At 56.6% G+C, this 23,962-nt stretch overlaps 1 protein-coding gene across 4 annotated transcripts in view; it reads left to right on the forward strand.

Moving 5' to 3' along the window:
• Positions 1-23,962, forward strand: part of LOC308658900 (proline-rich protein 5) — a 114,606-nt gene that overhangs the window by 51,895 nt on the left and 38,749 nt on the right. For 3 of the 4 annotated variants that reach the window (XM_081311829.1, XM_081311830.1, XM_081311827.1), the window contains one exon: positions 19,979-20,118. In XM_081311829.1, coding sequence (XP_081167955.1) covers positions 19,979-20,118 — 140 coding nt within the window. Of the gene's footprint in view, positions 1-2,555; positions 2,741-19,978; positions 20,119-23,962 lie in introns of those variants that run through there. The other variant, XM_081311831.1, reaches the window with a different exon arrangement.

Below are 23,962 nucleotides of genomic sequence, written 5' to 3' on the forward strand. Positions count from 1 at the left end.
TTGCCCTGTCACACCTGCATCCACCCCGCATCCACCCTGGTCCTCTGGGTGGACAAGTGTAGAACAACCAGCCCACGCTGGGTCCTGACAGGCCACGGGAAGAGGTGGCAGCAGGGAGCTGAGAGGATGTAGCCAGGGCGTCCATCAGCCCGTCACCCATGTGGACCGGAGGTGGTGCCGGCTGTGGAGGGCTGGCCCCAGGCACTGTCAGTCCCCACGAGGACTCTCTAATTTCATTGTTACCTTTAGCCAGTGGTGAGGACGGGCTGTCCTGACTCTGGGGAGGACAGCGTCTTGGGCTGTCTGACTCCCTCACGCCCCCAGTGGTTGTGTATCTCAGGAACAACAAATTAGAGGTCTTCTGGGGTTTTCTTCTGCTGGTGTTGCCAGATCATTCGGCAATTTGGCCAAAAAGTGTAAGAATATTCTGTAAGAGGATGCCTTGACCCTGAGGAATAGAAAAGGCACAGTGGCTTCAACAATAGGAGAGTTGTTTTTGTGCATTTAGCTGAAGTCCAGGGGTCGGCCAAGCTTCAGGGTAGGTTTGATCCAGGAACTCTGAAATGTCACCAAAGGTATTCCTTGCCATTTTTGCTTCATCCTAAGCCTAGATCCCTTAGTGGTCACAAGATGGCTTCCTAGTGAAGGAGACAGGACATACTACCCCAAAAAATACGCACCGTGGCATTTGAGAAAAAAGAAGCAGGAAGGTCCCTCTCAAGAGCCTTCCCATTTCCTTTCTTCCCTGATCATCTGGGAGGTGCCCGCTTACACCCAGAGGAAAGTGACATCCTTATCTCCCAAGACCCAGGGACACAGAGAGGAATCTGACTAGACCGGCATGGCCGACTCCCGAATCACAAGTCCTGTTCCCCACCACCTCCTGCTCTGCACCCAACCTGAGCACAAACACACGCGTCCCTGTGTCGACCGTCTTCATCTCTTAGGAAGGCTCTGAGTCTCTCTCTCTCTCTCTCTCACACACACACACACACACACACACACACACATTAGTTTGTACCCCGCTTTTTTTTTTTTAAGAGAGAGTGAGAGAGGAGAGAGAGAGAATTTTTAATATTTATTTCTTAGTTCTCGGCGGACACAACATCTTTGTTGGTATGTGGTGCTGAGGATGGAACCCGGGCCGCACGCATGCCAGGCGAGCGCGCTACCGCTTGAGCCACATCCCTGCGCTTTTGTTAATCTGCCTTTTGTTTTAGGGACACAGCCGTGAGCCCAGGGAAGGATGAGTAGGAGATTCTTGTCCCCAGGGCTCGGGCTCTCAGTGTGCCAAACTTCCTCATCCAGGTCGGGGGAGGGGCAGCCAGCAGGGTCTTCTCTTTCCCCACCCATGCAGGCCACGTCCAGCAGGATACTCTGCCACGGTGGCCAGTCAAGACCTGTGCTGGTGGGCTTAGCCCTGAAGCAGTGGCTGTGGCAGGGGCTATTTATGCCCATTGTCCCCTGCAATCAGATCACCCCACTGGAGGGGCAACTGTCTCGGCTGATGTGTGCTGGCAACCAGGGACCGGGAGATCCTGGAGCTGCCCACAGCCATGTGGGACAGTGGGGGACTGTGGAGCTGCCCCAGCAGTGTGAGGGATGGGGAGGAGACGTTCAGACACCTGGAGGATCCTCAGGAAGGGCCCCTGGCTGCTGTGCTGAAGCAGACGCTGGGAGGGGCCTGGCCCAGGGCTGGGTGAGGAGCCTGGTGGCACCTGAGGCCTTTGGAAGGAGGAGCCACCAGGGCTTCGCCATGGCCCACATGTGGGTGCCAAGGGTTTGGAGGGGGCCCATGGAAGAAGGAGATGGGAAGGCAGGAGAGGGACCCTGGGGACCCTGGAGCCCCTGAGCTGCTGGCCAAGACCTCCAGGCCCAGGTGTCCTGCAGGCTGGTAGAAGCAGGAGCCTGGGCATGGGGAGGAGCCAGTAAGGGGTCATCAGGGTGCAGGCAGCAGCGGCTGGGTGAGATCTGCGCCCCTGGTGGACAAATGTGGGTGGAAGGAGGCAGGGCCCTGGATGGATGTGGATCTTCAGAGGTCAGGGAGACCAGGATCAGGCCACTAGGAGGCACAGGCAGTGCAGCCAGAGAGGTGGGCAGCGGACAGGGCCCTGGCACACCCACCCTCCGAGCCCCACCTTGTGGAGCTGCACGGGAAATATCACAGGACATCGGGAGAATCCTCTGCTGAGCCCTGGAGGGACAAGGCACCTCCGAGTGTTCTGAGTCCCCAGCTGGGGCCTCAGGATTAAGTCTCCCCAGTCATGATCAAGTCCCCAGCATGTGACTCTCAGGATGGGGGCAGTGACGTGCCCATGGGCAGGAGGGTTTAGGGCTGCCTCTGGGACCACCTAGCCCCTGTTGCCACAAGGACCCCTCAGCACCCGGGGTAGTGCGCTGGGCGCCAGGCCCAGAAGGCGCTTCGGGGGCTCCTGGGTGGTTTCCCCTCGAGTGCGCGCAGATCGCACCCTTGGCTCCTCGGATGGCGCATCCTTGACCTGGGCGGCGAGGAAGGCGCGCGGGTGCGATGCGGGAGGGACGCGCGAGGCGGAGGTCAGGTGCCAGCTGCAGGTCGGAGCTGGCCGGGAGGAGCCACCGGCGGCGGCGCAAGGCGGGTGCCAGGCCCAGGACGCGCGGCGGCAAGGGCGAGAGCGAGGGGCGGGGTGAGGGCAAGGGGCGGGGCCTGCCCAGGAGCCGCGTCCGGGGCGTGGTCAGTGAGCCTGGGACGCGCGGAGGCCAGGTGAGTCGCGACGCGCTCGCGGGGCCCCCCCGGGGGACCGGCCCGCGAGGGGACGCGTGGCGCGCACGGCCTCCGGCGGCCCTGGGCGCGCTGCCCTCGCCTCTGCCCGGCCCCTCCGGCGCCCGGGCGTCCACCCCCTCCCGCCGTGTCCGTCCCCCCATCGTCCTCCCGTCGCCACTCTTCCCGGACGAGGGGCGCTCAGATGCGCCGCTATCGCGCTGCACGGGCCCTCGGCTCCGCGCCCGAACCTGCCAGCTGGTGTCACCGCTCCCGCTTCGCAGATGAGGCGGCCGAGCGCGCGGAGTCAAACCCGGGCCAGGCCGGGCCGCCAGCGCCGCACACCGCGGCCGGCCGAACCGAGCCAGAGGTGCAGACCCATCGGCGGCCTCGGGTCGCCCCGGGGGAGCCACCGCTGGCTACTTTCGCTTTCCCTGAGCCCTGGCGCGGAGTGTCCCGCCTCGAGGGAGCTTTGGGGCCCCTGCAGGAGGACTGCGGAGGCCGCTGGGGGAGGGGTGGAATTCCTGAGTCCTCCTTAGGCCCCAGTGGGGACCGCCTGGCTGCCTGGTGGCTGCCCACTTAGGTTCTGTGGCAGAGGCTGTGAATTCTCCGCTTCCTTCTGTCGGTGAGACGCAGTGTTCAAGTGAGAGCTCAGAACTTCACTGGCTCAGCCATCTGGAAGCAGAGGTCCCCCGAGCTGGCCTCCGTGCGGGGGTTTCAGGACCGTGTTGTGAGGTCCTTGTGGAATGCCTTGGCTGACCCTTCCCCCTACCGCTGCCAGCAGGGGAGGGGCACCTGGGCTGAGCCCAGCCTGGTCCCTGGTTTCAGGGCTCAGGGCCTGAACCCTGTGTGAGAGAAGTCAGAGGCTGGGGAGGCCAGGGAGAGCCTCCCGTAGGAGGAGGTCTTCAGGTGGAACTGAGCAGGCAGAGGTGTCTAGATGGCCAGGAGGGTTCAAGGTGTGGTGGGGACAGAAGTGCCTTCGCCTACCTGACAGTGGGGTGGGTGTACATGATAAGTATCACAGAGTCATTGAAATGTGGAAGGCCAAGGCTATGCATCCCTGGCAAAGTTCTGCTGCCCCAGGGGTGCAGATGGTCAGGGTGCAGTTCAAGAGGGGACGCAAAGAGCTCTGGTCACCTGGAGGTCATGTTGTTCTCTCTTTCCCTCAGTGGAAGCCCACCCGTCCCCCAATTTTACCCTCATCTCACTGGTGGGGAAACCGAAGCACAGGCAGCTGGCAGGCGGGGGTCTCGGAGGAGTCAGGAAGCACCCTGCTGGCCAGCCAGTCATCCCCTGCTCACCCAGCCTCCCGAGGCTGGTCTTCTCTGTCACATTCACAGATGAGGAGAGGGCTAGTCACACTGTGGCTGGGTGGAAAGCCAGGCTTGGGAGCCAGCTGTGGTGTGGTGACAGGGTCCCCACGGCTGCAGGTGTCTGCCTTGGGGGTTCCCCGAGGACAGTGGGCCTGGCCAAGGGGCTTTTACTTGGTCACGTCTCTGGTGTCTGCCCTCAAGTCCATGTGAAATTACCACTGGGCAGAACAGTGATGTTTTCCATTTCTTTCCAGATAAATTGTTTAGCTCCCCCCTTGGTGCCTAGGTTAAACCTGATGCTCAAGGAGGAAAATGCACCCTGTGGGTGGGGCAGCGGTGAGGGTGCACAGTGCCCCTGTCTCCGCCCCCCGCAGGGCAGCGGTGAGCGTGCACAGTGCCCCTGTCCCATGGCAGCAGCAGGAGTCTCCCTGGAACTTCTGGCAGCCAATGCTGTTCAGGTTTGGGGGTTCCCCGAGGACAGTGGGCCTGGCCAAGGGGCTTTCACTTGGTCACGTCTCTGGGCATGTGTGTCCCCTCTCAGGAGCATCCTAAACCAGCAGGCTATTGTGGTCCCTGCCAGGCTGTGTGATCTGAAGTCAGCTGCTAGCCTCTCTGTCTGCTCCTCCTAGGTGGGGACAGGGTTCTTACTCACAGGGTTACCGGGATGTTCAACAAGCGGGTAGCCCAAGGCACCTGCACAGGGCGGACTCCATTCTGAGTCTTTGTGTTGCTGGCCGTGGGAGCAGCTCTTAGGGAGATGAGGAGCTGCGGGCAGCTGGTCCCTTCCACGCAGGCCACATACGTGGTTCTGTCTGTAGAGCAAGAAGTGAAAAGTCCATTTGAGGGGAGGAAGGAACTGGTCTGGTTGGTCGGGATTCCAGAACCTCCTGGGAGCGGCCCCTCCCTCCCCCCCCCCCCCGCACTCCCCCGCGCCGCCCCCCCCCCCAGTCATAAGATTGGAACTAACCAGGGAACCCTGAAGGACACTGGCCGGCCGCCTGGGCCTGGCTGCCGGTTTGTGGTCTGCAGAGGACTGAGCCTGGGCCCCGGGAGCTGCCCAATGCCTCCCGCCTGGGCCCTGTGCTGTCTGGGACCCCAGCCCTGCAGCAGGCTCCTGCCGTCCCTCCAGCCCCGGTGCCCACCCTGGAGGATACTCTGCATTAATATAGAAGGTTTATTGATTCAAGTTTTCCTTTTAACTTATGGAGAATTTCTGATATTCAGAGGCAGCAGGATGAGGAGGGCCCTGGGCTGGGCACCTGCCCCTGCCCACTCCTGCCCACTCCTGCCCCTAGGTCATTTGCAAGTAGTTCCCAGACCTCAGGCTCCATAAATATCGTAGTGAGAATTGTCGTTTTTTAAAAATTATTTCTCCCAACTTTATAAGGTGTAATTGATGAGTGCAAATCATACGTATTCACGGGGCTCATTGTGAGGTTTTTAGACACGATGCGTTGCGAAATGGCGAGATCAAGCTCAAACCCGTCTTTTAAACATGACTGCGATACTTTTATGCTTAAAACAATTAGCAAGAAGCCCTCCTTCCCTCCAGTGCCCACTCGGCATGCAAACTAAACTCCCGGTCACTTCAAGTATCACAGTTTCTTTTCGTTTTTTTGTAAAATCAGGATCCAAACGAGGCCCACGCGTTGTAGTCGCCCTTTCTGACCCCTCGAGCCCAAGCCTCTGCTCCCCGGGGACCCCCTCCACTTCCACACCCCCTGAGAACGGGCAGCTGAGATGAGCGCCCTGAGCTGGCCTCATGGGGGGACGTCACTGGCCAGTCCTCCTGGGAGCCACCTGGTGTTCGCAGGTGGGGCTGACAGGTGAGGAGGCAGCGTCTGAGCAGGTGCCACTCATCGGGGTGACTTGGGCCCCCCGTGACACCCTGACCCCGCTGCTTACCCACAGCAGCCAGCTCAGGAGCCAGGGACCTCCACCCAGAGGTCTGGGGTGGTGGGACATGGTCACAGAGGACTCAGACTTGCCTTGAAGTGCCCGGAACCCGCTGCATTGAGGGGCGGCATTTGACCTGGCCCACCTGTAGCCAGGGCTTTCTGTGAAGCGGCATCTGCAGGTCAGGGTGAGTCTGGGGGGGCCTTGAGGGCCCCTCTTTAGTTTCTGAGGAGGCTAGGGTCAGCTGGCCTTGAATTAAGACAGAATGACTGTCCTGCACCTTGGCCAACCATGACAGCAGAAGCCACCTCTGGATCACGGGTCTCTCCTCTGTGCAGGGGCCTGTGTTTCAGGTGCAAAGGCCCTGAGGCCGGAGCAGCTCAGTGTGTGGGAAGAGCAGTCTGGAGGCGTGTGGCTAGCGCAGAGGAGGGCATGATGGGCCAGGTGAGAGGGTCCTTCAGACTCTGGCAGGGGTTTGGATCTTGTTCCAAGAGCTCTAGGAAGCCCTTGACATAAAGAGGGCTACTTGGGAGCACTTCTTAGGCCTTGGGATGGTCAAGTTTGGAGTCAGGGGACAGGTGGGAGCCTGAGGTGTGGCTTGGGATGGAGAGCACAGGGCGGAGCACCCCTCAGGGCAGAGGTGGGGTCCAGGATCCATCCCCAGGCCTGAGTATGAGCAGTAGCGACTGTAGCAGAGCCCCCAGCGGCCCCCGACTCAGGAACAGAGCAAGCAGGGCAGGAGGTGGGGGTGGCCCTCAGCAGACAGTCCAGGGGCCCCCGGGGGTTGTGGACAGGCCCCAGCAAGGTGGGGAAGCAGGTCCGCTTGTTGGATGTCCCGCCCGGTTCTAGAGCCTCACCCCACCTGGACGGTGGTGGGCACGGGCCGCCTGCCTGCCAGCAGCAGGAGGCCCTGAGGTGGGTGGTGCGAGTGGTCAGTGGGGTCTGGTCCGCAAATTAGTGGCATAGCGGACACAAGAGGGAGAAAATTGCTCGTTGTGGGTGCTGGTGACGGCCCAGCCAGCGACTGCAGCCCCTTTGCCTCCCAGAATCCGATCTCAGCACCTGAGACTGGTGTGACCCTGTGACCCTTTCTCCCTGGGCCTGGGGGTGAGGCCCTGGTGGCCGTGGCCCTCCCCTTGTCCCTCCGGAGCCCTCCGTGAGACTGCTGGTCCCCTATGAGAGCCGAGCTGCGGACGCGCCACTCAAATTAAATTGGGTGCTAATTTGCCCGAGGTAAGTAGGTGTTAATTGTAGCTACAGCATTAAGATAATTGCTGGCAGGGCCTATTTGTGTAATGTGCAAATATATTTTTACAGCAACAAACCATTTTGCTATGAATTATAAATAGAACGGTTGGGTGATTTGAAATCTGTTTTGCATGAGGCGCGGGCGGGCTGGCCCCATGCAGGTCTGGCTCCCAGAAGGGCTGCGGCCCGCCCAGCCCAGCAGAGCTGAGGGTCCTCGTCCCCACCCTGGCGTAGGCCTCTGGGCCAGGCAACGAAGTCAGGGGTGACAGCAGGTGGGGGACTCGGGTCCCTGAGGAAGGCAGGGGTGCTGGGCTCATGCCCTGAAGCCTCTTGTCCAGGAGAAGAGCTGTTCAGCGTCTGGTCACTCCTGCTGCTGCTTCTTCCCGTGTGTGGGGGCCAGGCACACCAGGTCCTGCACTGGGTCCCAGGGTCCTGTCTGAGCCCAGCGCTCAGGACCCATGGGGACCATCAGCCAGAGATGAGCAGCCACCCATCCCTGGTTGAGAGCCGGGAGGGGTGGCCCTGGATGCCAGGGCCTGGTGTGGTCAGAGGGTGGACAGCCTGGACCCCAGGCGGGGCTTCGTGATTGAAAAGAAAGGGGTCTGAAGCAGGGGGCGGGGCGCCTGCCTGCGAGCCGAGGCCCTGGGCCCCGTCGTCTCCCTGGCTCCTGCAGAGCCGGACACCCTGGCACTGCTGAGCAAGCCAGCACCTTCTGGTCCCCACCCAGACCCTTTCAGCCACACCCGATTTATGTCACGATGGTGACCCAAGGGGGGGTAGATAACTTCAGAATGGGGCTCCTTCCAGAAACAACCGTGCATTATTGGGTTGGGATTTTTTCCTTTCTTTCCTTTGGCGGTGCTGGGGATGGAACCCGGGGCCGTCACAGGCTGGGCGAGTGCTCCACCCTGAGCTACAACCCCAGACCTTTTTATTTTATTTTGAGACAGGGTCTCACTAAGTGGCCGAAACTGGCCTCCAACTTGGAATCCTCCTGCCTCAGCCTCCTAAGTAGCTGAGATAGCAGGAGGAGCTGGGATCGTAGGGGAGCCCCACCAGGTCCTGTAGGTTGGGACTTTCTGAAGGTCCTCACTGGGTTGGGGTCCACCCACGTTAGGGAGGGTCATGCTTCACTCAAGCCGCCTGATTCAGATTCGAAGCTCACCCACAAACACCTTCACTGCTCCTTGAGGCAGTGTGTGACCAGACACCTGCTGCACCCGGAAGGGCCCCCACAGGCTGCTGCAGCCGCTCACCCGTGACCCGCTGCTCCCCAGGGACCTCCAGCCAGTCTGCCCCGCCCTGGGCTCCTGGGCAGCTGTGTGGCACGTGGGGGGTAGGACGCTGGCCTCCTGCCTCCTTGGGCCCTCGATGGGTGCAGGGACCTGTCCACACACATAAGGGGCAGAGGGAGGCTGGTGGCCACTGGTCCAAGCCCACAGGCATCGTGGACACCAGGAGAACTCACCTGGCCCTGCCGTAGGACGGTGGTGGGGAGGCTCGGGACTGTCCAGCACCCCCTTGCCCCCTGCTGCAGCGAGGCCGGGTTCCCATGGCCACCTGTGCTCGGAGGTGACTGATCCAGACAGAAGGTCCTGTGCTAGGAAAAGGAAGCCACTGTCACCGTGGCAGGTGGAAGCAGAGTCCAAGGAGAACACAGCTTCCTAGCCTCAGGGGCTTTGGACTCTGTACAGCTGGGTGGCCTGGTGGCCCCTGGGTGGCCCCAGGTGGCAGCTGGCTCTGGGACCACCAGGGCTTCACGGGGCCCTCTGGGGTTGCACGTGGCAGGGAGGACGGGAGGGCTGACGGGAGCAGGGGAAGGTTCCCTGGGTCCAGAGCCTCCTGCAAGGCTTTGAAACAAGAATGTCCAGACGTGTCCCCCTCCTGGGACCGTACCCCTGCCTTGGGGGAGGGGGAGCCGTGTGGGCCTGGCCTCCAGAAGCCCACTCTGGTGCTGCTGTTTGGCTTGCGGAGGTTGGTGCTGAAGCATGTCCCTGACGGAGCCGGTTTCCAGGCTGGCCCAGGGAAAGGGCTCTGGAGGCTCTGGGGGAGGCTGGGGGAGGCTCTGGGGGAGGCTGGGGCGCTGAGGCTGTGGCGGAGTCCTGGGCTGGAGCTTCCTGCTCTTCCCAACATCAAGAGTGGGGAGTCCCTCCTCCCGTCGTGGGGTTTAAATGGACCGACGGGGTGATGGGGAGCCCCCAGGGACATGGGTATCACCTGGGGATAGGAGCAGCCCTCATCTGTGTCCAGTGGCCAGGGCTTGCTAGGGACAAGGGACACATGGCCTGACTGTGGAGCCCCCCAGGGCTTCTCCCCGCCAGCTGCCTGGGGCCACGTCCTGGGGTGGGTGAGATTGGCTCCTTGGCTCAGCAGGTTGGTGGCCCCCCTCAGGGTGCAGGTTCCAGGCCGGGGTGTTGCCCCTTAGCCCTGGCTGCTCCCCAGCCCCGGGAAGCTGAGTGTGGAGGAGGGGCTGGGCTCCCGATTGGAGAGGGGCCAGCGGGGCCCAGGCAGGACACGTGGGGCCACCTGTCTGTCCCCCAGGGCCCTGCACCCCACCAGGGAGGTGAACCCCAGCCTGAGCTTGCACAGCGGGGCATGGGGTGGGTGGGGCTGCGATGTCACTGCTCCGTCCTCAGGCTGCGGCCCGGGATCAGGCGACGGAGGAAACACAGAGGTCGGCCCAGGGAGGGTTTCGGGCAGAGGTGGCAGCAGGTCAGGGTTCTGGCGTGAGACGTGTGTCTTTGGGGACTGATGTGGACCCCGTGGTCTGTAGCCTGGAGCAGGAAGGAATGTCACCCAGGGGGCTTGCTGGAGGTAGATGGCCCAGAGCTGCAGGTGACACACAGAGCCTGTGTGTGCGTGTGTGCGCGCGCGCGCGCGCCCTTCCTCCCTCCTGCTCGGGGAGGCGTCCCCAGCAGTGCCCTGGCAGCCCCTGGGTTTGGCCGCAGGTCAGCGAGCAGCTGGGCAGGTTCTTGCTTGTCTCACGGCTCAGATGGGGCGGGGGAGGCTCAGAGGAGGCGCAGGGCTTGCTACGGACCTTGGGGACCCTGAGCAGGCCCCTCTGAAGCCTCAGGCCTGCTCCTGATAGATGCGGAGCCTGGACTTCATGGGGCAGAACCAGGGCTGCCTCCTCAGTCCTGTCCCTCCCCCTCTGCTGCTAGGAAAGTCTTTGAGACCCTGAGAACGTTGGGGACACCTTGCCAAGAACAGGCTTATCCCTCCGTTTGGAAACTGCAGGGTGCTTCACGGCTGCTCACTCCCCCTCTCTGCCCCCGGGCTCCTGGGCAGTGAGTGGAGGGGTGTCTCAGCACCGTGCATCTCCTGGACACGCAGCATCTCCTGTGTGGCCCAGTGCCGTTACCACACCTGAGAGAGTCGGCGGTGATTCCTTAATATTGTTGACAACTCAGGCCACCTGCTCCATGTGTCCAGGAGCGTTCAGGCTGGGGAGGCTGAGGCAGGAGGAGTGCAAGTTCAAGGCTAGCCTGGACAACTTAGGGAGGCCTTACTTCAAGATTTAATAAAAGGGCTGGGGATGCAGCTCAGTGCGAAGCACCCCTAGGGTCAATCCCCAGCACCATAAACAAAGAGATGAATACCCTAAAAGCACGTGAACCAGAACCCCTGGGCCTCCTGCCCTGCATGGGCCTCTCTTAGGCTTCCTTCCACCTAAATGGGTCCCCTTGGCCCACCTGCTGTTTCTTAAATAACCTCGACTTCTCAAGAGGCCAGGCCGTCGGCTCCTAGAAAGCGCCTGGTTCTGGGTCTGATCTCCCCACCCGTGTTCTCATGGTAGGGATTTCCTGTGCCCTGAACACTGTTGCTGGGGCTCAGTGAGGGTCAGGCTCAGCCTCCTGGGCGGGCAGCCTTCCCCCGCTGGAGCTTGCTGTTGGAGTGCACTGGCGGGCGGCCTGGGATCTCGGGCCGTCCCACTCTTGGTGCTGGGTTTGCTGGTTTGGCTGAGCTGGTGACCTCCAGGGTCCCCACCCTGAGCTGCATTTTCCCCTGCAGTGGGAATGACCTGGGTGGGGATCAGCTTTGACCCTTGGTGGACAGCCTGTTCCCTGTCTCCCTCACCCGATGGTTCTGATGACTGCCCAGGTCTTTGCCTGAAGCTGTTGTATCTTTTTTTTTTTTTCTTTTTTTGTACTAAGGATTAAACCCAGGGGCCCTTTACTACTGAACCATATCCCAGCTCTTTTTATTTTTTATTTTCAGACAGGGTCTAAGTTGCTGAGGCTGGCCTCAAACTTACAATCCTCCTGCCTCAGCCTTCCAAGTTGCTGGGATTACAGGTGTGCACCACCATCTCCAAACTTGAAAATTGTTGGACCTTAAATGTGTCTAGCTATTTCTGGACTCTGTGTGCTCCACCGATCTGCATGCTGCAGGTCTCTCTTTATGACAACACCACACTGTTCTGATTATGGTAACTTTGCAATAGGTTTGAAATTGAAGTTTTTCAGTTCTCTTTCTTTCTAAACTTACTGTGGCTCTTGTAGGTCATTTTCAGTTGTACATAAATTTTGGAATCAGTTTATTAATTTCTAGGAAAAGTCCACTAGGGATTCCTTGAGGACTGTGTTTGATTCTACAGATTGGTTTGAAGACAATTGAGATCATTAGAGTACTGTGTCTTTTAATCCATGAACATAGTATACTTACCCATTTATTTAGACCCTTTGATTTTTTTTTAACATTTTGTAGTTTTTTTTGTTCAGATTAGACACTTTTTTTGTTTTTATCCCTAGGTATTTTGAAATTTTTTATATATATATTGTTAGTGAACTTTTAATTTTAATTTCCAATTTGTTCATTGCTTGTATTTAGGAATATAATGGATTTTTACATATTGACTCTTCTCCTTAATCTTTTTTGTTCCCCTTGTTTATTGGTTCAAGTAGATCTTTTGTAGATTCCTTAGGATCTTCTGCTTAGATATCATGTAGGGAAAGTTTTATTTATTTTTCTTTCCAATTTGTGTGCCTTTTGCTTTTTTTCTTGTTGCGATGGGTGGGCCCTTGTGTAGACTGGTGCACAGAAGTGGTGAGGAGGACTATCACTGCTATGCAAGTTTGGGTCTTTCACCATTGAGTATGATGTTAACTGCAGGGTTTTTTGTAGTCACTCTTTATCAAGTTTAAAAGATCTTAATTTTGCTAGTTTTTGTTATTGAACATATCTTTAATTTTGTCAAATATTTTTCTGCATTTATTGAGATGCTCATTCCCACCCACCCCCGTTTCTATGGTGAACTGTGTTGATTTTTTAAATGTTAAAACATCTTTGCACAACTGAAATAAACTCCACTTGGAAACGATAGATTATACTTTTTGGATATTGCTAGCTTTGATTTGTCAATATTTTGTTTATGATTTTCATGTTTATGTTCATGAGCAATATTGGGCTATAGTTTTGTTGTCTTTGGTTTTAGCATTGGGGTAACGATGGCCATATAAAACCAGTTTGGGGGTATTTCCTTATTTTCTGGCAGAGTTGTGCGTCTGTCTTGTCTGGGTTGGTGAATGTATTGGCGCGGCCACTTGGTAGACCCCCTCACAGTGTTTGGACGTCTGTAGGGTCTGTAGTGTTGTCTTGTCTCGAGCTGTAGCATTGGTTGTATGTCTGTATTTGAAGACATCTACTTTGTAAGCTCGGTGTTCTAGTCATTGAATTGAAGTACCCAAGTGCTTTTATATGGGAATTGTGCCCTTCTCATAGACCCTAAAAGCTTGGTTTTAGCTAATTACACCTCAGCCAGAGTGTTTTCCAGAGTGCTCTTCGGGACAGCTGTTGGTGACATCAGGATGGTCTGGCTCTAGTGAAGCCATGTGAAATCTGCCTACCTTTTAAAATGGTAATGATGATGGCCGTGAGAACATTCACTGCCAACCCGCCATGTGACAGGCAGCTTGTTGCATTATCTCAATGAATCCTCATAATATCTCTGTGAGAAGGGAACCTTATTGTCTCCGTTGTCTTTCCTAAAGTAGGAAGTGGAGATGCAGAGAGGTCGGGGTAGCTGCTGAAGCTTATCCAGGTGGTCTGACTGTGTGCCATTGGATCGTTTTCCTGGCTGCTCTGTCTTGGTCAGTCAGGAGGGGCTAGTGTTTAATAGGCACCCCGAGGGGATGCAGTCTCTGAGGCAGCCGCATGGCTGAAAGGAAATGAGCACCAGAGTGTCGGCTGCTTGACCCCGACGTCCTACCTGCCAGCTGAGCTGGCCTGAGTTACGGCTCAGCAGAGCTGGGGAGGATCCAGCTGCCTGGGTGTCACCCTATGGTGGACCTGGCCACCTCTCCCCTCCAACCTGCCTGACCATGATGTGGGGACAGACACCCAGGACAGTGTCCAAACTCCGAGGGACATGAGTCTTCCCCGCAGGGAAACATTTAGTACTTGGGCTGTTTTTCCCCCAGAGGTCGTAGTTGAACAACCTGTCCTTCCACATGACGTAGCTACTTTGGATTTGGGGAATCAGCTTCCTTGGCCACCCGCACCCTCATTCACTGCCCAGTTGGGCCACATTTCCACCTGCTTACCTTTGACCCCGAACCTCGCCCCACCAGAGGCTGGCAGCCTCCCTTATCCTGGCTGCTCTGGGAGGCCCCTCTGTTCCCCGTATGTGAATCAGGGTGGAGGGGTCCCCTCCAGAGCCAAGTGGCCACGTTTGAGTCGGAGACACCCATCACCTGAAGGTGTCCCCAAGGAAGCCATTTCCAGAGACTCCCAGAGTCCTTATGGATCTGAAGGCCTCATTGTGCTGATTTAATTATTCCTCTCTCTCCAGGACAGTGGGGCCTCCGAGACCACGTCCCCCCTTGGGTGCTGTGACTTTCTGTGACAGTCTTGAGGTTCCTGCATCGCTCTGTCTCGGAGTCTTCATTGGTGTAAATTTTATTCTGAATTATTGAGGCTTTATTGAGTCCCAGCTGTGGGCGCTCGGGAGAGACGTGTTGCGTGAGCCAGGTCTAGGGGCAGCGGGCCTCTGTTGGGGCAGGACCCGTGACACCGTCCTCCTAAGGCGCAAGGCGAGGAGCACCTCTGGGTTGCTTTGTGAATCTCCTCATGAGAGCCCCTCCCTCAGCCCACCCACGGCCCTACCCTGTCCCCTCTGTCCAGCCCCCACCTCATCCATGCTGATCCCCCCTCAAGTCCCCACGGGGTGCCCGTCCACCTCCATTGCAGGTCCACCTGCTGCCAGGGCTGCTGGTGCCTGCCAGGTGCCCCCAAGGCCGCCCCACACCACCCCACCCTGCAGACCTGTTAGGGTCTGTAAACAAGTCAGGATGGCGCCTGGTATTTTGCCAGGGGGAGTGGTTTGTGAGGTGGCGCCAGTGAGCCATGAAGTGTGGAGATTCCTTATTGGTTGACAGCTGTATCTAGTTTATGTTAATTAAGATAAGCTGTGTGGAGTGTATATATACCCCTCCTGTCCTACAATAAATGGCTCCCACTCCTGCTGTATCAATCTACACAAGTTGTTCGTCACCCCCCGGCTATTTTGCTGCAGGCAGCTAGACTGCGGCAGAGCCAGCAGATTGGACTAGTATGTGTAAATCTGTGCTAAATGGAGGACAATATTTGTTATGGAAGGTTGCCAATGAGGAATTTTGCACGGAGACAGCTAGGCGAAATGCAGCAGCTGGTTACCCTCAAAGAAATCTAGATATGTTGTTAGGAAAAGGACCTTACGTGGGTCAACGGCAACAAATTGAATATGATCCTGCTATATATGCACAAATTGCTGCAGACGCAGTTAGGGCATGGAAGACTTTACAAGGACATGGAGATTTACAAGGTCAATTATCTAAGGTAATACAAGGAGCTAATGAACCTTACGCTGAATTTGTAGATAGGCTTAGCTACCAGAGTTTTTGGGGATACAGATCAAGCAATGCCATTAATAAAACAACTGGCTTATGACCAAGCAAATTGTTGCTGCAGAGAGGTTATTAGACCATGGAGACATGAAGACTTAAATACATATATTAAATTATGTAGAGATATTAATGAACAAGGGCAAGTCTTGGCAGCTGCAGTACAACAGGCTTTAGATGCCAGGCCAAAAACATGCTACAATTGTGAACAAACAGGACATTTTAAAAGGAATTGACCCATAGGAGGAGAGTTTAACAAAGCTAGGTATCAAAGGGGTAGAATACCGGGTATTTGCCCACGATGCCGTAGAGGGAGACATTGGGCTAATGAATGCCGTTCTCAAACCACCATAGAGGGTACTCCATTATCAAAAAATGGACAAGGACCAGGTGTTTACCCACGATATCATGGAGAAAAGCATCGGGCTCCATTGCCAAAAAATGGACAGGGGGGCCCAATGCTCCTGGGCCCACGACCACAAATATACAAGGCACTTGAGGAACCCAGCAACCCCATCAGGGTAGTGCCCAGGACACATTGTCCATCAGATCCCTCATCAGACAAACCAGAGGGAGTGCAGGGTTGGACATCTGCACCTCCGCCAGAGCAGTACTAACTCCAGAGATGGGAGTTCAAATCATTCCCACAGGGGTAAAAGGACCTCTTCCCAAAGGAACAGTAGGCTTATTATTGGGACGCAGCTCTTCTACTCTAAAATGACTTATAATAAGTCCTGGGGTAATTGATCCCGATTTTGAAGGTGAAATAAAAATTATAGCCAGTTCTCCAAGGGGTATATCAGTAATTTCACCAGGAGATAGAATAGCACGGTTATTAGTAATACCCAGCCTGCATGATAAATTTTCCAGTCGTACTATGGAAAGAGGTTCCAGGGGATTAGGCTCCACAGGTGTAGATTGGGCTATGCTTTCTTTAAATTTAGATTCTCGTCCCATGCTAAAACTAAATATTCAAGGACATAAATTTAATGGGCTACTGGATACAGGTGCAGACCTTAGCATCATCTCTCGTCAAGAATGGCCAAAACATTGGCCATTACAACAAGCCACTCAAACGCTTCGAGGCCTAGGAGTGGCAACTAATCCCCATAGAAGTGCTATGGTATTAGATTGGAAGGATCCTGAAGGATGTGAAGGAACTATACAACCATATGTATTGGATCATCTTCCTATAAATTTAGGGGGACGAGATGTCCTGGATCAATTAGGTTTGACATTAACAAATAACATCAATCCAAATGCGCCCACTATTAGGGCTAGACAAGGTTTTAGGAAAGAAAAAAGATTAGGAGAACAAGCTATAGCAGCACCAATTCAAATAGATCAAAGAACGGACAGACATGGATTGGGTTTTCAGAAGGGGCCACTGAGACAATAAAAATTACTTGGAAATCAGAAAGACCAGTATGGGTTCCTCAGTGGCCCCTGACTAAAGAAAAGATACAAGCAGCCCATGACCTGGTCAAACAACAATTAGCGGAGGGACATTTACAACCTTCCGTATCTCCCTATAATACTCCCATTTTTGTCATTAAAAAGAAATCTGGTAAATGGAGATTATTGCAAGATTTAAGAGCCATTAATAATGAGATGGTTATTATGGGACCTGCTCAATCAGAGATTCCTCAATTGTCTGCTTTGCCAAAAACTTGGTATGTTTTAGTTATAGATATTAAAGATTGGTTTTTTTCAATTCCAATTCATCCTGAGGATAGTCCACATTTTGCATTTACTATCCCTGCACTAAATCATGAAGGTCCTGATCAGAGATATGAATGGAAAGTACTCCCCCAAGGGATGGCTAACAGCCCAACTATGTGTCAAATTTATGTTAACAAAGCAATCCAGCCACTTAGAAATCAAAATCCTGAACTACAAATATTTCACTATATGGATGATGTATTGTTAGCACACAAAGATAAAAACACATTGCTAGAATGTTATGCCACACTTACAAACTTATTTAAAAACTATAATCTAGAGATAGCAATAGATAAAGTACAATTAGATTTTCCAATTAATTATTTAGTAGTTCTATTATCCTCAACCATGGTCCGTCCACCAAAAATTCAAATACGAGTAGATGAACTCAAATCACTTAACGACTTTCAAAAGTTATTGGGAGACATAAATTGGATAAGGCCTTATCTAGGCATACCAACAAGAGAGTTGGGACCTTTATTTGATATCCCAAAAGGTCCATCAGATCCAAATTCACCCCGAATGTTAACGCCTGAAGCAAGAAAGGCATTAAAAATCATTGAAACATATATGGAAAATATGCATTTGGATAGAATTGATATAAGGTTGCCTTTATTATTTATTGTACTACCAACAAAAAATATTCCTACAGGAGTATTTTGGCAAGAAGGTCCATTATTGTGGATACATTTATCTTATTCTCCTAACACTATTCTTACTAGGTATCCTGAGGCTGTAGGACAGGAGGGGTATATATACACTCCACACAGCTTATCCTCATTAACATAAACTAGATACAGCCGTCAACCAATCAGGAGTCTCCACACTTAGTGGCTCGCTGGCGTGACTTCACAAGCCACTCCCTCTGCAAAATGCCAGGCGCCATCTTGACTTGTTTACAGACCCTAACACAGCCCCCTGTGCGTTCCCCCCCATTGACCCCTCATCCCCACGCACAGGGTCCTGAGCAAACACAGCAGAGCTGCTCTCTGCGACTGCGGAGACGAGTGACAGTGGCATCTGCCGCCAGGTCACAGGATGGCCATCTCTGTGGAGGGGCATGGGAGGCTGGAGGCAGGGAAGGAAGTCATTGTCCACTGGCTGTGGACCGTGTCGCTGATCTCCTGCCCCACGACCACCCTTGGGGTGGGGACCTTGCTGTCCCCAGCCAGCTGGCCCCATGGCACCACGCAGGCTGGGTTTCAGGTCCCCTCTGGGCTGCCTCTTCTCCTGAAGGCACTGGAGGGCCAGGGACTCTGCAGCTGTCCTCCGCCCAGGACCTGCCTGCTCCAGGACCCGCTCAGCCTGCCCTCAGCAGGAGTCCTCTGCGTGTCCCCTGGGCCCAGGCCTTGCCTGCGGAGCTGGTCCTCACCCAGGTGGGGACCAGCCTGCACCAAGCCTGGAAACAGAAGGCGCCCAGCCCAAGCCCTGGTGCCCACCCATCAGCACCACCTCGCACCTGTCACCACGGGTCCCCAGCCCGGTGTTGACCCCTCGTGGATGGAGTTGTCCACCCTGTTTTGCGTCTGACGCTCCACGTGACTGCGAGGCCCCCCACCGTGTGGAGCCGTGTGGCCGCAGCTCACGTGCACACTGTGCAGGGCGCCCCTGTGGGGCGGCTGTGGGCATGACTCCTTTCCCGGGTGGGTGTCCCTTGGGGACCGTCGGTGGCCGTGGTGCCGCGTGAACCAGCCCCCGTGTCCACGTGTGTTTGTGCCGCCGTGGGTTGCTGAGTCTGGGAACTCAGAGCTTACTTTGTGTTTAATTAGACAAGTTCTGATCAGATGCCGGCGTTCAGACAGGGAGAAACGAAAACGCAGCCGGGCCCTGGAAGGGCGTCCCCACCCCGGGCTTCTCCCTGAGAGTGGGCAGACGCCCCTGCCAGACCCTGGTGGTGGCAGCCTTGGGCCAGGACAGGATGGTCTGGCCCAGGGCCCCTCCTGCTGGGAGGGTGTGTCCAGGCTGGACCTGTAGCAGCTGGTGGAGGGGGAGGGGCAGTGCACACATCCTCCTGGGGACCCACTTCCTGGAGGTCATACATTCACATGCTCAAAAAAACCTCGCCCTGTGCAGCAGGCAGGAGGCCCCTGGGCTCCCTGGGTAAAGCCCAGCCGCTCGCCAGGCTCCCAGGGCTGCTGTGACAAATGATCATGAACTTGGTGACGTAGAAGTTACTCTTTCACAATTCTGGGGGCCAGAGTCCACGATCCAGGTGTGGGCAGGACCACACTCCTCCTGAGGCTGTGAGGAGGGGCCTTCCTGCCACTTACAGCTCCTGGTGGCTCCCTGGAGGGCTGGCCGCTCCATCTCGGTCTCTGCCTCCACCACACCTGGAAGCCCTCTGCGGGCTCTCCTCATGGACACCAGCCACTGCATTAGGGTCCCCTGCATCTACAATGACCTGTCTCCACTAACTGCCCCCAAGACGCTGTTTCCAGATAAGACTCAGCCACATCGGGGACTGGAGCCTACACCCACCTTGCAACCCCCAGTCCCCTTCTCCTTCCAGCGGGGGCTCCCCCAGGGCCGTGGCTTGGCAGCCCCCTCCTGCCTTGCTACCTCACTCCAGCCCTCCCAGGCTTCGCGCCAGCCTCCTCCGCGGCCAGGCAGGCAGCTTCTTGGGACCTGGGTCAGAGAGCTGGAACTCAGGTCCCGACCCACCGCAGTGTGGCCTCGGGCAAGTCGCTCTCTGGGCCTTAGTTCCCACTCCTGCCAGTGTGGAAGAATTCACCTTGGGTCTTATTTTCCTCCTCCATGGTGCTACTTACTGGGTGAGCATGGTGGGTGCTCAGCTGAGTTAGAGTGCACCATGGGTGCCCGGCACAGGTGGGCACGTCGTGGGTTTGTGTCAGAGCAGGTACAGAGCAGAGGCAGGTGACTGTCTTAGAAAAGGACTTCAGGCCAGGTGTGGTGCCTCACGCCTGTGATCCCAGCAGTTCAGGAGGCTGAGGCAGGAGGATCTCGAGTTCAATGCCAGCCTCAGCAAGAGCAAGACGCTAAGCAACTCAGACCCTGTCTCTAAATAAAATACAAAATAGGGCTGGGGATATGTCTTAGTGTTCGAGCGCCTCTGAGTTCAATCCCTGGTACCCCAAAAGAAAAAGGACCTCAGAAGGGTCCCACACTCCCCCCCTTATCCGAGAACACCACTGACCTCCTCCAACGCTCGCTGTCTACTGCAGGGCTGCGGAGACCGGGAGGGGACCTCTGCGCTGGGTGCTGGGGGAAGGCTCTGCGTGGCCCATGGCTGGCCAGGACCCTGCACTGAGCACAAGCCACCCGTTCTACGATGTGGCCAGACATGGCATCCTGCAGGTGGCAGGTAAGTCAGATCAGGGCCCTGTGGGGTGGGACAGGCCCTCCGACCGTCTGGCCTCCCTTGGGCTATGTCTAGAAACGAGATGGTGATTGGCAGAGACACCTGCCTCTGCTCTGAGGGGGCAGTGACACCTGTCAGAGCGTGGCTGGGAGCTCTGAGGAGCTGAGGGACCGTGCTCCGTCACTCTGAGGAGCAGCAGCCCCGGCTGCAGGGAGCGTGTCGTTAAGAAGGGCGCGGCCAGGCTCCTCGCCCAGAGCAGCAGGCCTCTGCACGGGCTCAGCAGACCTGCAGCCCGCCCAGCGCCCGTCGGAGGGACCCACACTGCAGCACCCAGCCTGGGCCTCGGATCAGGGACCCTCCGTGCGAGCTTCTCAAGTGAACAGTGACCCCAGTCCCGCTCCTGGGTCCCCTGCAGTCACGTCCATCACCCTCTCATCTCCAAGGAGCTTGGGTCCTAGAGAAGTAAGAGGCAGAGAGGCCAGTTCTCGCTCGGTGGAGACCCAGAGTCAAGGAGAGGAAGCATCGCATCGGATGAGAGGTGGGGTTGGATGGGCACCCCACAGCTCCAAGACCCTGAGGTCCTTTTGAGACAACGTTCAGGGCAAACATTGGGGACACAGATCCAGAGATCAGGTGCCAAGTAAAGGTAGGAAACCGTTGTTTTTCATAAGGCACAAAAAATATGTTCGTGTTTATATAAGATGGGCTTAGTATTAACTTTAGATGAACAAATGAGTAACTATTCTCAGATTTTCTGTTCTGGGAGGCCAGCAGGGCAAATATCTGCACAGGGTCCCACTTTTTTTTTTTTTTTTTTTTTTTTTTGGTACTGAGGATTGAACTCAGGGACACTCAGCCACTGAGCCACGTCCCCAGCCCTATTTTGTGTTTTATTTAGAGACAGGGTCTCACTGAGTTGCTTAGTGCCTCGAAGTTGCTGAGGCTGGCTTTGAACTCTTGATCCTCCTGTCTTAGCCTCCTGAGCCTCTGAGACTACAGGTGTGCACCCCCGCACTCAGCTGACCCACGTTTTTAAAACACTCCTTGAGATTCTTAATAGTAGCCCCTAGAGGACTGTTGGGTTCTGAGACCTGGGAGTTGGCGGGGCAGTGACCACCCAGCTGGGTGCCTGAGCGCAGTGTGGGTGGCGGTCTAGGTCTTTACGGGGTTAATTGATGGGTCGAGCTGATCAGCTCTCCCTCCTGCTCTTTGCTGGTTTCCGTCAACCGCCAGTAGGAGCGGGTCCTGGTCTGAGCTCCCGGCTGGCCTGTCCAGGTCCTTCGGTTCCACCCTCCTTGGCTTCCCGTGCTGGACGCTGTGCAGCTGGGAGGCGAACACCTGGGCGGCTGGTCTCACGTTGTCCTGGTGTTGTTCCTGGGTGGCTTGGTGTCCTCCGGCTCCTTGTCCTGAAGTCTGATTTTTGGTGACGTTCACATGACCACAAAGCTGTGTGGCTTTCCGTCCTTGGAGCCAGCAGGGCTTGCCCGTCCCCGCCTCCCTGCCCGCTGCCCGGGTCGCAGCCTACAGGGGCATCTCTTCACCAGCTCATCATTGGGACGTTAGCGTCCATGAGAGAGGGACGCAGGGCTCGGCCCGCAGCGGCTGACCGGGCCACCACAGTGGCTGGGGGTGGGTCACCCAGAGGACAGACTTGGAGGGTGCTGTGGGTCCTTCAGTGTCATAAGGGGCTGTGGACACGCCTGAGATTGTGCCCGGGGTCCTCCCAGAGACACTGTGAAATTGCTGCTTGGCTGGTTCACTGCTGCAGAGTCCCTGGAGTGGTGTGGCCCTGGTCCCCAGGTCCCAGACAGTTCTTCTGTTTGGGAGCAAAGTTTTCAAAAGGAGCTTCTTAGAAATGTCACCATCTTCAAAGAGCAGGTGACGGCCTTGGGCCACTCTGAGAAGCCCTGGAGAAGCTCACAGGAGGCGGAGGGGACGGCAGGGTCAAGAACCCCTCGCTTTAGAGAAGCCATCGGTCCCAGCCTGGGGGTGGAGGCTGAGGATGGGGAGAGTCGCCTCCTGAGGCATCTGAGCTGCTGGCACCAGAGCCCCCAGTGGGGGGCTGACCGGGCCTCCCTGCTGCCCGCCCCTCCTCCCGGCCGCACCTCCTTCCCTCATCTCTAACTCTGGCTCCTGCTCTGAGTGGTCCCTAGGGACAGTTCAGGGTCCCCTTTCTTCTGGGGCCCTTTCAACAAGGGCTTGACCATGTCCTTCAAGTCCAGCCAGACCTGGCCCCCTGACAGACGGGTTCCTCTCGGGGCAAAGCCAGACCACAGCCAAATCCAGAGACTTGTCAAAGCAGTTCTGAGGGCTGGGCCGGGGCTCGGGGTGGAGCACTTGCCCAGCACGTGTGAGGCCCTGGGTTCCGGTCTCAGGAATATAAAATAAAGGTCTTGTGTCCATCTACCATGAAGAAAATTTTTCACTAAGGTTTTTTAAAAAACCTTTCTGAGCAGTCCCTCACAACCCAAGCGTTATGTGTCTGGCTAAACGGAAGCTCCGTAGAATTCTAACCCGCCGAGTGGTGTTTCATAAATAACATTGACTTCGGTATTTTAAGAAGAAGTGATGGTTGGGTCGGGTGTGTTGGTGCATGACCATGATCCCGGCCACTCAGGAGGCTGAGGCAGGAGGATTGCAGGTTCAAGGCCAGCCTCAGCAACTTAGTGAGACCCTGTCTCAAAATGAAAAATAGAAAGTGCTGGGGGTGTGGCTCAGGGCTGAAGCACCCCTGGGTTTACTCTCCAGGACCAAAAGAAAAAGAGAAGTGGTCTTAGTGGGGAAAGCGTGTTTGGGGGGTCTGAAGCCTGGATCTGGGGCCCAGGCTCAGAATGAGGGCAGGTGGCGGGAAGCAGGTGGGAGATGGAAGGCTCTAGGCCCAGGGACCAGAGGAGGCGGGAGGCACAGTCTCAGAGGTGTGGAGGGGCAACTGGCAGGGAAGAGAAGGAGAGGTCACACAGGATCTTGTGCTGGACCCAGAGGTGCGCCTTCCTCACAGAGCCTAGCGGGCAGCTGGCCTCCTGCAGGACGCAGACCAGGCGAGCCCTCAGATCTCCTCCATGTCTGTGGAAATGGCTGCGGCCTCCGACAAAAGCTGGAAACAGAGGCCGACAGCTGGAGGAGCCTGGGGCCTGCTGCACTCACCAGCCTGGACCGGCGGGCGCCTGGAGGAGAGGCGCAGGGAGGTCCTGGGCGCTGGGCTCCTTCACGCACACCCCATCCCGGGCCGCGAGGGAGCTGCGCTGGGAGCAGCGCAGGAGAAATCGCGGATCCACCCTGGGCCTGGCGGATCCTGCTCTGCGTGGGCTGCATTCATTTCCTTCCAAGCTGCGACCTCGCGAAGCCTTGTGGATCCGCGACCTGTGTTCCCAGAGCACAGCGAGGGGTTTCTCACCTCCACTGAGGTCCTTGGTGCAGATGCCACGGTGACGGTGACGTCACGGCTGCAGCAGGAATGTTCCAGGGAATCCTCAGGGCTGCTGAGGACGCCCGTGTCCGGGAACCGGGGAGAGCAGACCCTCGGTGGGGGAGCAGAGGAGGCTCTGGGGGAGGCGGGCGCTGCTCAGAGGCAGCGGCTGCAGGCTGGCCCCCTGCCCGGCCCTCGCCTGGCCTCAGGGCCTCAGTTTCCTCTCCTGCGAGGTGACAGGACGCAGCCCTCCTGAAGCGCCAGGCTCCTGCCATAACGAGTGCTGTGTGAGGCTCGCCCAGGGTGTCCAGTGGGCTGACTCCCCTTCCTGCAGCCCCCAAGGTCAGCTTTATTATTGTCCCCAACAGGGAGGCTGGCCGGTCATCTGGGAGTTGTGGTGGCTGAGGAGGAGAATCCAAGGTGGAGGCCGGCCGTCTTGAA

The sequence above is a fragment of the Spermophilus citellus genome (assembly GCF_964194105.1).
Source record: "Spermophilus citellus genome assembly, chromosome: 10".
NCBI classification, from domain to species: domain Eukaryota; kingdom Metazoa; phylum Chordata; class Mammalia; order Rodentia; family Sciuridae; genus Spermophilus; species Spermophilus citellus.